This window comes from Pomacea canaliculata, linkage group LG10 (genome assembly GCF_003073045.1).
Source record: "Pomacea canaliculata isolate SZHN2017 linkage group LG10, ASM307304v1, whole genome shotgun sequence".
In the NCBI taxonomy this organism is placed as follows: Eukaryota; Metazoa; Mollusca; class Gastropoda; order Architaenioglossa; family Ampullariidae; genus Pomacea; species Pomacea canaliculata.
In genome coordinates, this window is record NC_037599.1 from 11,753,950 (window position 1) to 11,768,156 (window position 14,207).

The 14,207-nt window shown below is 40.6% G+C and overlaps 1 protein-coding gene across 2 annotated transcripts; it reads right to left on the reverse strand.

The window, feature by feature from the left end:
• Window positions 1–1,658: 1,658 nt before the first annotated feature.
• Window positions 1,659–14,047, reverse strand: LOC112574421 (putative ferric-chelate reductase 1). 2 transcript variants are annotated; one of them, XM_025255491.1, is made up of 16 exons: window positions 13,871–14,047; window positions 12,315–12,541; window positions 12,080–12,204; window positions 11,749–11,849; window positions 9,636–9,795; window positions 8,755–8,949; window positions 8,264–8,359; window positions 7,861–8,014; window positions 7,310–7,432; window positions 5,365–5,480; window positions 4,785–4,871; window positions 4,274–4,354; window positions 3,798–3,897; window positions 3,304–3,471; window positions 2,845–2,990; window positions 1,659–2,564 (listed from the first exon to the last, which is right to left on the reverse strand). In XM_025255491.1, the coding sequence occupies exons 2-16, from the start codon at window positions 12,517–12,519 to the stop codon at window positions 2,448–2,450; spliced, it is 1,974 nt and encodes a 657-aa protein (XP_025111276.1). In that variant the 5' UTR covers window positions 12,520–12,541; window positions 13,871–14,047; the 3' UTR covers window positions 1,659–2,447. The 2 variants fall into 2 exon arrangements, with proteins under 2 accessions (XP_025111276.1, XP_025111277.1); XM_025255492.1 differs by lacking the exon at window positions 13,871–14,047 and adding an exon at window positions 13,195–13,304.
• Between the last annotated feature and the right edge of the window lie 160 nt (window positions 14,048–14,207).

The following is a 14,207-nucleotide window of genomic DNA, read 5'->3' on the forward strand; positions in this document are numbered from 1 at the left end:
TAACTAAAATATGCATACAAGACTAAAATGCCAAAGCCTACGCGAACATAAAGATAGTATATATTAAATATAGTATATAGTAAATATTTGTCTTGAGTCAATATTATTTCTAGATGGACTTCCCTTGAACCTCGAAGGTATTTCGTGTTTCTAGCGTTCGTTTTTTTTTAAATCATTTTATTTATATTTATACATTTTATCTGTATTTTAACTGACTAAATGTGGACCGGCCACTCTGTAAAATGTCTTGAATTTATCTAAAGCTTTGCAGGTAAGTCTAAAAAATGACTGCTGATGTTATTTTGTTCCCATTTAGACTGAATCCAGACAAGGACGTATCACAGAGTACTCTCCCCACCTCCTGCAAAAAAGGAAAACAAAACAAATACGAGTTTTCTTTTATGTCTGAATAAAGTGTTTGTAGAAAGGCGCTCTCCGGTGCCATTCAGATAAAGGTTTGTACTATTCGCAAGTTCTCTCGTTGAAAACATATCCATTAAAAATCTAAAATGCTATGCTTGATCTTTTGTAGTCATGCATTTTATTAATTTTGTACTCATTTCATGAACGCAGTTCGATCTGTAAATCATATTTCATTTCAATATCATGTCACACTTGCATAAAGATTGAAAGCTTTAAAACTTCCACGACACTTCCCGCCTCCACAAACCCTGTGAATATGAGTTATTAACTACCACTTTTGCACATATTTCTCGTCCACTTTCTCTTGAAGTCATAGCTTTCTTTATGTGAGTTTAGTAACAGATCACTCTGCACAGGGAGAATTAAGGTGGCAAAGTATACATGAATGACTCGTCCATAAGCTATATATTCCGGTAGGGAATGGTGAAACTGGCAATGGTCAGATCAAAGCGCTCTTTGGTCAGATGGGCCAGGATTTGGGGAGACAGCAACTGATGAAGGCCACATCCACTCTAGCATATCTATACAGCACGTTGATCTCCATTTGCATCTCAGCAGTCTCACAATGTCACGATTTTCCAAGTATATGCTCCGACTTCGATCATGCGCAAAGACAACGAAATGCAGAAGTTTTACCAACAGCTAGACAAGGTTATAAAGTCAGTAAGGAAAAAGTACATCCTTGTTGTACCCGGTGACTGGAACGTAGGTAAATTTGGCCTTGGCGTAACTAGCGACAGGGGCCTTGAGTTTGCGCAGCCGTCAACTCACCGTAGCCAATACGCTACATTCTCACAAGAAATCGAAGATGGAACTTGCAACTTGAACTTTGTCCATAAACCAAGTCGACTTAATTCGTGTGCCTTAAGGTTTTAAATCCAACATCAACAAGGCCAGAACAAGGACACATGCAGGCGCTGACATAGCGACCACGACCTTTTCTTAATGAGCTTAACGATAAAGCTCCGCTCAAACCTTCCCAGAATTCTCGAACGTTGCGGAAATCCCCAAGGTCAAATTAGGAGGTAATTTCGTTGCACTGAGCTTGGCGATCTGTGATATGCGACACCCTCGAGACATTAAAGAGGTGCTGCTACCGACGACCGGTACCAGTCAAAGGGACAAATGACGATTTGCTTATACTACCACCCTCGTTAGTAAAGAAGTATCATTGTGATTGTCTCTTTCGCTCTCTTTTCACAAATATACATACAGACAAATCAAATTCAAAAAGATCGAGTTATGAAAGTAACTTTTTTTAATCGGTATGAACAGGGTATATGATGCTTGCCAAGAAAATTGTTGTCGAAACATTATAGAATTTTAAAACGTCACAAGCGTTTCAGTTGCTGATTCCATTGTTTTAATCCCATTTATTATTGTTGTGTAACTAATTGTGATTCCGTCGATCAGTAGTATCATACATTATGAAGTAATTTGATTTTTTTTGTGCTATTTTGCACGAAAGAAGAAGAAAAATCTCAGCAATCTGCAATTTATTCAGATAAGCAGCATTGATTGAAAGTACGTTTCTAAGAATTGAGTGAACTGTAGGATCCATCCTGATGGCAACTATCCTCGTTTGCGTCGGCAAGCACTTAAAGGTTAAGATTTAAGCTTTGTATGGAACAGGTAGCGAATTATTTTAGTGATAAGTATTCCCACATCCAAGTGAAAATGACACATGTGATTATTCAAATAAGCGAAACCAAATCAAGGAAAATGTCCCTCTACCTTCATAAGCTCCTAACAAGAACTGTTTCCATAAATGCAGGAAAATATTAAGACTCAGTGCTCAAATTTTAAGAAAATATGAACAAAGGCAGATGCAAAGGACAGCCAAAGAAAATTTTAAAAAATTAAGTCATGCTATTGTTTTTCTGACCACCCTCCCTGCTTTCGCCGGCCGATCCTTGCAGATAGGTATGATAACACATTTAATTTGTGTTGTTCGCTGTTTTGATCGCTGTTTCGACTGCTTCTTGTTCTCTCCACGGCGTCCAGAATTTGTAGAAGGGAGCTGGTCATGCAGCTTCCGGCATTGGTGGCATGTATAAGAAGGTCACCAGCAGAATTATGAGGGTGAAGATCGTTACCACTCCGTAATGGAAGACAAGGATAACTCGTCTGACTTTCAGCTCCTGTTTACAGACAAAAATATAATTTCCTCTAGAGAAAGATAACTGCCTAGGATAAAGGGGAATGGTCCACATGGATCATGTTATTGAAAAACCTCTTGTTTACTTTAAATAAAAGAAAGATAAAAGGAGGAAAACTATGTAAATTTGAGGATAGGAATAGTTATCAGATAACTCAGCAAGAGGAGAAGGGGAGGTAAAATATATATTCTGTGTTTTTCTGTATCTTGAACTTTCTGAAGAAAGATCGAAAAGACAAAACGGGGTGTTGACTGTAACTTACATCACCAGTAGGTTGTTTGGAGCTTCCAACAGGGATCTTGGTCTCGGCAGAGTCTGCAGGCGGTTTGGCTTGCTCATTGGCACCGTTGTCTGCGTATGTTCCATCAGCAGTGCGCACCCTTTCCAGGTTGTAGCTCCGGCCTTTCCCTGCCATGACACAAGCGACAGATTCACACACGACTTTGCACTGGCAAATTTATAAACAGCCTTGTCATCGTCCGTGCAACAACACCATATTTATTCAGACCGTTTATAACTAAAGCCTATTTTTTTTTTTTTAGGTGAAATGTATATTTCGATAAACACTTTTTAAAATGAGTTGTTCAAAAAGCCGTAACCAGTTATAATAATTATGTTATAATCATGGCTGTTATCACCATGACAATCATCATTATCAATATCATCATCAAAACATCTTTCACTTTCTTCTAAATAGTATGAAGAGATTTTTAGGATATACTAGTGGTGTTCTCAGCCAGCGTAGTATAACACTGAGCCAAGGGACGCGGCAAAACTTCCAAGACGACGACAACGATGATATGGTAGACCCCCCAAGCCAGCAAGATGTAGATGGATTCATTCGGGGCATGTGCTTTCTCGAGGTCAAGGCCAATGAATACTTCAATTGCTGTCCGAGAAAATGTTAAAAAAAGGTAAAACAAACAATAAGGTAATATCTATTTTTGTTTCGTTTGTCTTAAGTACATGCGAGAAGACCCTCGGTTTAATGCACTTAGCTCGGGTACAACGATAGCTAACTCCCCTGCTTAAATTACAAACTAAAGTACAACCCTGTGCAGTCAGCTTTTAGCGTGTGTCTGTTGAAATTTTATTTGCTTCAACTATATATGTAGTTTGCGCTATATATATATAGAGAGAGAGGCCGGGGGGGGGGAGGAAGAAAACAACAAATCATCCCCCCCATCATCCCAATATATGAGAGACATGACGTACATGCCAAGAACCAGGCCATGACCCCGACACCCCAGTGCGACCAGTTGAAAATGTAACGGTTTGCATTTTCCGGAGAAGGACGGAAAAGTGCCATGACAGGCTGCAAGCATGAAGAAGCAAAACATTATTTATAATATTTTATCCTCCTCTCCATAAAACATTTATATACATGCGCGCGCGCACGCACACACACACACACAACTCTCACAACTTGCTTCTTCTAAGATGACGAGACAACGACAGCTGATTACCTTCAGTCTTAAATACCTCAGTACTGTTTACATAACAAAACAAAACCATACTGATATCTTTACTTTCAGTAACTTAAGAAAGTGAAAATGGGGTTTATAATTATATATCTATATATTTTCATAAATTACTAGGTGAATTATACGAATTTAACCGAAAGAGAACCAAAGTTTCTTCCAAGACGACGATAATATAGCAGTATCGTGATCATTCGTTGGTGAACTTACGTTGATGATAGTCAGGACCATGACGAGCAATCCAAGAGGTGGGTGTATCGGCCAGTATGCTTTACCGACGACGTGAGGAATCTAGAGAAAACACAGTTTGTAAACAGTAATGGCAGCTTGGTGGCTAGACAGCAGGCTGACACTTTACAGCCCTCAGTCAGAGAACAATGTTAGCAGTCAGGATGAAGCTCAATGTTTCCTGCGACATCTTCTGACTATCATCATATTTCATCAACTTGTCCCAGGAGTAATAGAGGTTATCACTATAGAAATTACTGCTTTTGTGAAATGATAACTACTGGATTTGTAGGTTTTTTACCGTTATTTCGTCTTTTCTTGATTAATATCACCATATCTCAGTAGGTTTAAATTTTCTGAGACATATAAGATAATCATAGTCACTAGGAATAAATTCTAAACATCGCAATATCAGTTGACAACAATCATCATCATCGTCGTCATGAAAAGGCAAACAGTCTATGATGATGCAGAACAAAATGTCTATACATACGCGACTGTAGCCTTCACTGTCAACAAATATCACAACGAGGCCAGCGACACTTAGGATGACCGTTAAGAACATGGTCGTCCGATGAATCTACACACAAAAAAAAGAAAGAACAAAAACCACAGAATCCATCGCAAACTTTCAGTGAACATGCATGGCATTGTAGTACAATATGTAAGTATAATTTAATGTCAGAGACATCAGTAATAGTTCCCTTTGAAACATGAAAACAGCAGCGTTTGTGGAAAAATCATTCTAAGAGAGTTGAAAATAAAATCTTAGAAACTAAAATTTTTAAAGTACAAAGAAGTCTTTAAGCAGCAAGTACAGCTAGTGAGTATAATTATTAGTGCGTATAAGGGAGTAATTATTTTCATTATGAGTAGCGAACTAATTGTCGGAGATGTAACTGGTTTGAAATTCGTTTTCAACTAGCTTCCGATAAATGTCACGAACTATGGTACTGCTATATATAGAAAAGAGATAGACATGATACACTTTAGTCGTTTACAAGAGAGAGAGAATGATATTCACTATTTTAGTTAAGAGAAAACGTAAAGTTAAACGTATGACGCCCACTCACATGGAACCAAATGTTTGTACCACATGGAGAAAATTTGGGCCACAACGGCTTGCCATACTTTGCTGTCATTACGCCGAAACTTGTCAAAAGAAGCCACGAAATAATCATCAGTATAGCTGTGAACAATACAAGTAACAACAATCAGTATGAATCTGGACAAGACAAGCGACAACAATCGTACAGTATTCCTGACGACCTTACAAATGTAGGAGAAGGGGGGTTGCTGTGGAGGTCTGAGTCTTTTGCTTCTATCGTCTCGTGGAGAACACGGAGAGTTCATGTTTTTAGGTTCCTTCCACCGCTAACCACGGTGAGTTCATGTTTTTAAGTTTCTTCCACCGCAAAACCTCATACTTCCCCAGCTACTGCCTGCTCCTACTCTCTTATGGTCTGTAAGAACATGAGCGGACTGGGGGGAGAATACCCGAAGCAAGACGGGGTGGCGGGTTGGCTGGAATAATACGACTGTAAACCCCCTTCTCATTTACTTTGGCAAGTTCGGGCAACTCTTGTCTTTATTACTCTGTAGTCCAGCGGTTCTCAACCTGTGGGGCGTAACCCCCTGGGGGGTCGCGACGTGCCTACAAGGGGGTCGCGAAGGTGGTCATTTTTTTAAAAAGTTTCTTATACTGGTATTAGTGAAATTAGTTTACATTGTGTAACCGAATGGTGAGGGCGATCAAACTCCAAATCTCTTCTCCCTATTCAAGTACACTGTCTCCGCAATGCAGTCACTTCTCACTTCCAAAACTCAAAACACAATCCCCCTCTCAACAATTAACCCTCCAATCTCCCTCCTCTCACCTTTTGCCCTCTCTCTTCCCCAATCTCTCATCGCTGACTCCCCTCTCCCTCTCCAGTCACACCTCTCTTTTTTTTAAAACATCTAAAAGGCACGCATTCAGGAAACGTCCATCATTCACACCCTTTCATTCGCACGTGCTCAGTCCTAGTACTCTATAGGTCCCTGACAGAAGGCCATGACCAGACAAGGGAAGGACACCACCATATTACAAACAACTGACAAGATGAATGCTTTCGTCCGAAACATTTCGTTGTGGACGCAGAAGATACTCCAAGAAAATATTTTTGACATGTTTCCGTGCTTGTGTAAGTGCAAGGCTGACGTTAACTTGAATCTTGATCAGGTGAAGAATGTAATTATTGCCCATCTAAACGGACTGCAAGAAAGGTTTCAGCATTATTTCGCTGAAATTGATGTGACTAAATACGATTGGATTCGTAATTCATTTCTGGCTGATCCTAGCACAAGCGGGTTGTCCACGCAAGAAGAAGAGCAGCTCATCGACCTTTCGAGTGACCAATCCCTGAAAATGGTCTTCCAAACAACACCAGTGCCAACATTCTGGATTAGCATCAACGGTGAATATCCTCTCCTTTCTGAGAAAGCAATGAAAGTTCTTCTAACATTTTCAACTTCATATATGTGTGAGCAAGGATTTTCAGCATTGGCAGCACTGAAGTCTCTATACAGAAATCGTGTGGACTCAGAGGCTGAGCTGCGAATAGCAGTGGGTACGAACATCGCACACAGGTTCGCTTCTCTATGCAACAGCAAGCAGGCTCAACCTTCTCATTAATCAAAGCGAGTGTCCAATAAAATAATATTTATTAGCACCACAGAATTTGCTTTAGTAAAATTTCATTAACAGTTATACTTCTTGCAGATACGAACTTTGTTCTTCCGTTGTTGATTTCCTCGACGCGGCGTTCGAGGTTAGCTAAGGCTCCCCCCCCCCCCGCTCTTCCACCGACCTAGCTGGCTAAGGGGGGTCGCGGACGTACCGGTGTTCGTCAGGGGGGTCGCCACATGTAAAAGGTTGAGAACCGCTGCTCTAGTCACTAACATATCCTTATTATTGCCCAGAGCGCAATCAATGTCTTATTTAAAGGGGTGGGATAGTGGGATGTGGTGCCAGATTACCGTGGATCTTCACGAGCACCGATGAGGGTACCTGTCCACCCGCTAGATTCTCAAGGATTTGCAGGTCAATTTTACGTTCACTCGTAAGCGGAGACACATCATGAGCATGAGGAAGTTTGTTACCTGCAAAATCAATCAATCAATCAATCAATCAATCAATCAATCAATCAATCAATCAATCAATCAATCAGCCAGGGACTGGAGCAATAAGAAATACTGTTTTTGTCATCGTTAAGCCACGGCAGTTTTACTGAATTGTCAAGTAACAGAGTACACTTACAGCACTAAAATATATATAAAGGCAAGTTTAAACAACATCGAGTGTTAGTTTTAAAGGCATTTTAAAATCTCCATAATCGAAGCAGAAATAGGAGTAACAACCAATTCTGTCTCACTGGGATGTGCACCGAATATTGCGTCAGCCAATATTAAGCCAAATAGACATGGGCACATTTTAAAATAAAAGATACAATTGCCACAAACCACAGTTGTATCTCAAGTGTTTGTTTGTTTATATATTTATCAAATAAGCCCCAAATTTTTTTACACACCAGAAAAAGCCTCTCCAGTTGCAACAAACAGGTAATAGTCCTCATTGAGGTCAAAGACTCGAGGGTCGTGTGGATAGGTCTTTGCGCGAAGGAAACTGCAGTACAACACTCCATCTTCCACATTACCCTTCACTTCTGATAAGCCCGCTCTTTTCTGCAATGAAAGCTCGTCGTGGTGAAGTCTTCTGGCAACTTAGTTTTAACTGACACCCATGATGAATCAGGTGTCACCTGTTTAATGTTTATAGACGCTGCGATTATTATTAGATCTCAGTAATCTGAACTAGGAAAAAAAAAAGGGGGAAAAAAAAACCCCGTACCTCACCCCTTTAAAACTAAAGGGAGAGAGAAAGCCGGTTGAGGAGAGAGAGAGGGCAGATAGAGTTTAGAAAAGAGAACTCACGTTATCCAAATAATTGTTGTTGTCCCCATCGTTGAATGACTGATAGACTTCCACCCTGCTGTCTCGCATGATGCACTCTGTGACACTATCATCACCCTGAATTTGTCAAGATGCATAAAAGTTGGAATAAGGGGTCAGCGAAAAGGTGGTGGCGAGAGAGATTAAATTTGTCAAATTTTTTTCTCCATTGAAGAGATATTTATATATACAAAACAACAAAAAAACGGATAAATACGCATCATTTAAAAAAAAAAACCCTTGATTTAGCGGTTTGCAGTCCCTTTTACCACAAATTCGCAGTCTGATTGCAAATTTGAAAATCTCTTATGTAAAGTAGAGTACACAAAAATCTTGCTAGTTTGAAATAAACTTGAATTGTTCACAAAATGTTACAAACATTGTGTTAAAAAAAAAGAAAGAAACTGAGCTACCGTCTCTTGACAAAAGTTGATTTCCATCAGAGGATGCAAAAAACAGCAAAGTACACCTACCATTTTTTGATCCCTGGAAAAGCCAACCGCTATCCAGTATTCCTGAGAGCCTGGGAGTCGGAAAGCCATTTCCATGCTTAAGGTATTTCCCATGTCTTTCCAGCTGACGATGAATTCACATTTGTTCTTCGTGCATCGATGCAGGCATGCTTTGGATACCCCGCACTTGGGGTCAGCCGGCAGAAACCCGGATGGCTATAGGAAAAGTGTTAGCACAATTAAGTACAGTAAGACAGTCTACTACACTATCGTCCTATTGCTAACACCATCACCCAGTAATAGATAATAATTATCGAGAATACTTTATGCCCTTGAAGAAAAATCCTCCAGGGAAACAATCTGTTTCGCAAGTGTCTCTCGCAGTTGCATTCCGTGCCATTTATGCAGCTCTCTTTCCATCAGAGTTGTTTAAAATGGAAAAGTTCTCAATTGTGTATGAAGATTAGCACAATTAAATGCTAACTTAACAAGATGTTCTCTCTAGTGTATGTGTGTGACCATGTCTGTGTTTCTGGCCTGGTTATCAACACTTTCGACAACTCTTAATTCACTAAAGTTGCACAACTAATAAGTCCTTTTCCTCTCATTATATCATTTTAGTACAGAACCTTCACTACTTATCAGCAGATCATACTTAGTAAAAAATGCAATTTTCAATATTTTGTATTTCCCTAACCCTTTAAAAATTGAAGAAACAATACAAGATAAATTTAAGAAAAACTGTTCGGATTACCGGAAACCTTTTCTATGGCCTTCATTATGGGTCGTTATTAATGAACTACCCAGATAAACATTTCCAGCCCATTGTATATTTTATCTTGTACTGTAAAACAACAGCATTTCTCAGCTTATTCCTGGGCTGTCGGCTGCCCTTTACCCACCCCTCCTCCGGACCCCAGGAGCGAGGGATCATTCTTGGGAGGGACGTTGTTTGCGACGTTGCTGGCGACGTTAGTGGCTGATGCTGTCGTGGCGGTAGCTTTAGTGATGTTTGATGTTATTTTCGTCCAGAACGTCTCTCTGTCCTTCACAACAGTTCCGCTGGTAGAGCAAACAAATAAATAAATTAATAAAATAGATGAACACACACAAGCATACGTGCAGGAATCCACCTTTGCACGCGCGCGCGCACACACACACACTCTCTTCTCCAGCACCTTGACATTCTACTTCCTGTACTAGTTCGCATAGTCAATGCTAGCCTTTTCTCTGCCTCTGTACCCAGACAATTTAAAACAGCTGTGATCAAGCCTATCTTAAAGAAGCACAACTTGGACCCTAGCTTGTGTAAAAACTATAGACCTGTTTCGAATTTGCCTTTTGTTTCGAAACTTGTGGAGCGTGTCGTTGCTCAGCAGTTGACATTCCACCTGGACCGCTACAGCTTATTGGATAAATTCCAGTCGGCGTACAGACCCAAGCACAGCTGTGAGACAGCCCTTCTGCGTCTTATGAACGATCTTCTGTGTAGTGCGGATGCAGGGAAAGTGACTCTTGTGGTCCTCCTTGACCTGAGTGCGGCCTTCGATGTCATTGATCACTCCACTCTACTGACTCGTCTCCAAATGGAGGTGGGCATTGGTGGTTCCGCCTTGCAGTGGTTCCATTCCTACCTCAGTGATCGCACACAAAGGGTGATGGTCAATCAAGCTTCTTCAGTGACAGTTCCACTGCTGTGCGGTGTCCCGCAGGGCTCTGTTTTGGGCCCGGTTCTATTTTCTATTTACACATCTCAGCTTGGTCCTCTCATTGAGAAGCATAATGTGAACCGTAAGATGTTTGCAGATGACACTGAACTCTATTTTTCATTTAGTACTGACAGTGAGGCGGTGCGTGAGGCAGTTTGTGCTGTAGAAGATTGTTGCTTAGAGGTCAAGTCATGGATGCTGAGGAATAAACTCAAGCTTAATGATGAGAAGACAGAGGCGATGCTATGTGGTTCCAAGCTTAGCCTTAGTAAAGTCTCTCTAGACTCCATCCAAGTGGGTCAAGCTAGAATTCCTCTCTCCAGCTCCGTACGGAACCTTGGACTCTATGTTGACAATCTTCTAACTATGTCTGATCATGTCAGTTCTGTAGTCAAGGCATGTTATTTCCATATCCGCACTCTTGGACGACTCCGACCCAGTCTTAATAAGAAGACTGCAAATGCAGTTGCTGTGTCCCTCATCGGTTCTACATTAGACTATGCCAACAGCTGCCTCTGGGGGATTTCAAAGAGCGAGTTGTCGAGGCTACAGCGAGTGCAGAATACGGCTGCGAGGATAGTGGCAGGAAAGAAAACAACTGACCATATTACTCCTGTACTTCGTGACCTACATTGGCTTCCTGTGGAGAAGCGAATAGAGCATAAATTGTTAACCTTAACCTATGGCTGTCTTCACGACCTTGCGCCTGCCTATCTGCAAGAACTCATTCGCTGTTACCAACCCCAGCGGAACCTTCGTTCAGCAGCACACTTCAGACTTGAACGACCGAGTGTTCAGTCAGGGAATGCTAATAAGAAGACTGCGGGTTTCAGATCCTTCTCCAATGTAGCCCCGCTTTTGTGGAACTCGCTTCCCCTCTCGACCAAGGAGTCTGATAGTATTGGATCTTTCAAGAAAAATCTGAAGACTCACTTGTTTAAACTTTTTTGAAGTTTTCATTTGACCTGCAGTTTGGTGGATGCTGGGATCACCGCGCATTGAGCGCATCTTTGTGATGCGGATACTGGCGCGCTATAAAACTACATCATCATCATCATCATCTCTCTGATGAAAGTTTCGAGATTTCCTCTCTAGTGTTCAGGCACGCAATTAAAGGGATTTCCATGTATAACTGCTTGTTAGAATTTCTAATCTGGCACTTTAGTTAGCAAATCATAGTGAAAACACCGAGTAGTGTTCATATCACAAAGGGACTTAAAGTGGGTTACAGAAGTGTGATCGTTACTCGCAATAAATTTTCTCCTGAATATTCGCTATTAGTCCCCTTGCCTCTCAAACTACTTACGTGAAGCTGACTTCTGTGCCGGCTTCAATATCATTAGGAGCCACCCAGTCAAACGACACCTTGGTTCTCGGCGATGCGCCCTTGTGGCTGACAGTGAGCCCCTTTGGAGAGAATTGTATGTCACACGAGATTGAATAAACAGTGTTTAAACTATGCATAGCTCATAATTCAATAAGCATTCACCTACCTCACCGCTCATGTGAATACGTACGCGTGTATCATCATCTTACCTGTAGCAGGTGATATCTATAATTATAGCATAATGTTGTACTGTGTCTTATAGTTGAACCATTAGATACCGATTATACAATCCACAGCTGCATAAACTTACATTGCATCGTGTCTGCGAGTTCTCTGCATCAGTGATGGCAATGGATCCCACTGTAAAGCCCTGGGAGTAGGCTGTCACCATGAAGCCTTTAAACGCTGTGCCTTCTGTCCTTCCAGCTATAGTGACTGTCGGACAACCGGAGAAATACACTGTACTGATACTGTACCATAACATAATGCATCTTAACGCAGCAACGTAACGTTACAACCGCAACACAGCAGATCAGCGTACGTACCTGTGATTTTCTTTCCAGGTGTAAACTCCGGATCCACCTGTAAAATGTAGGGCGAAGGCGAGGTTTGGGCCCCCACCCCGTGACCCGGAATCAAAGAACTGCAAGCGACTTCTGGTGCACCTCCGCTATAACAGTGTCCAATTTCGGCCAGGTAGACACACACAAGCATGCTTAAGACCAGCCATTTTTTCTTTAAGATGTTCATTTGTTGGGTAAATCTGTGGCACCTATAAGAATTAAAAAATCAATTCAATGAATTGTAACACTGAATTGTAATCGAGCATTCAAATATTTCTCAGTAAATAATCTTGGGCAAAAGTATTAAGTGTTCGGGAAGAAAATCTTTGTAGAGGGTGCGCGTGCGCGTGAGAATCCATTTGTCTGTTTGCCCCCATAACTAGGCAATAACAACCATATTGCTATATATCGAAGCACATCTATGTCAAGCTCATGATAAAAAAAGATTTTAATTAGTGAGATATAGAATGACTAATTTCTTACTTAGGAATTAGAGTGAGACGGAAAGAAAAAACACTGAAGGTTTGTGCGCAAAAATGTGACTACACAGTGAGTGGTCACTGGACATAAAATTAACCTGGAGGTGGCTGACAAATAAAGGGAAATAAATACGAAAACATAAGTACTGCAATACAAGAGTTATCTTTCGTATCCGAGGAAACGGTACCAAATGTAAACTGAATTTTAAAAGTTTCTAAAAAATACAAAATATTTTAAGAAAAATACTTGATATAAAACATTAATTTATAATTTGTAAAGTATATTGCAGTTAAACTTAGCTTCACTTTGTGAAAAAGTATTTATTATAATTTTATAAATTGCTCCCCAAACCTAGTGCATTTAGCTTGATATGTAAAATTACCTGTCCTTTATTCAATTGATGACGACGATCGACGACTTCCGATCACATTATGTGATCGGATCGAACTTTTTGGGGACTGACAAGTCTCTCCAATGAAAGTATGGATGTCAATTAAATTAGAGAAAGCTCGGTGGGAGAGGAAGGCTTGAGATATTTATTTATGAATATGTATACAATTATTTAATTTAAGCACATCGAAGCATATTAAAATTTTTAAATTCTTAAACTATTTCAGTACCAATCACACGTACGTGTGTGTGCATGCGCGTGTGTTTATTCCATTACAAATAAATGATGATTTTTCAGATTACCTTCATCGCGAAAGTAAGAAAGACATATGTGCAAGCTGTATGCCTGTACACACGTCTTTCTTAATTTTGCGACAAAACTGGGAATTTTAACTACGTTAAAACAAATATGTAAACATACATGTATGCATCATTCATTACAAATGTCAGTACGATCGAAAATTACCAAATCAAAGAAACACTAAAATTTGTAGAAACTGAACCACAAAAGAAAAGAAGAAGAAAAAAAAGATAGAGAAAAGCTACGTTTTTACTGCACTCAATGACCGCACCCTCGTGCAGAATACGAAATATAAAAGTGTTAAATCAGAACAAAACAGGAGGAAAATGTACTGAGAAGCAGCCAATCCTGTCAGTCTGAAACATACCTGAAACAGCAAAGTGTAGTAGTCAACTAGACGATGGCATCAGTGCGACTGCAGAGATGTGACTGACACGTGACTGGGCACATTACAGGGTGACGTAGCGGTAGAGCCAAAGGAAGAAATCCATCTCATATGACCCACACTCAGTGTGTGTGTCTGTGTGTGTCTGTGTGTGTGTGTTTAGTGTGCGCTTGGTGTGTGTGTGGTTGTGTGTGTGGCAGGCAGGATGATCAAGTCTTTGATGGATCACACGTCAAAACAGTGCCGGATACTGCCTCAGGGGGGGCATTTACAGGTACAGGGGAAGATTCTCCAGGTAAACCAACCAAGAAAAATATTA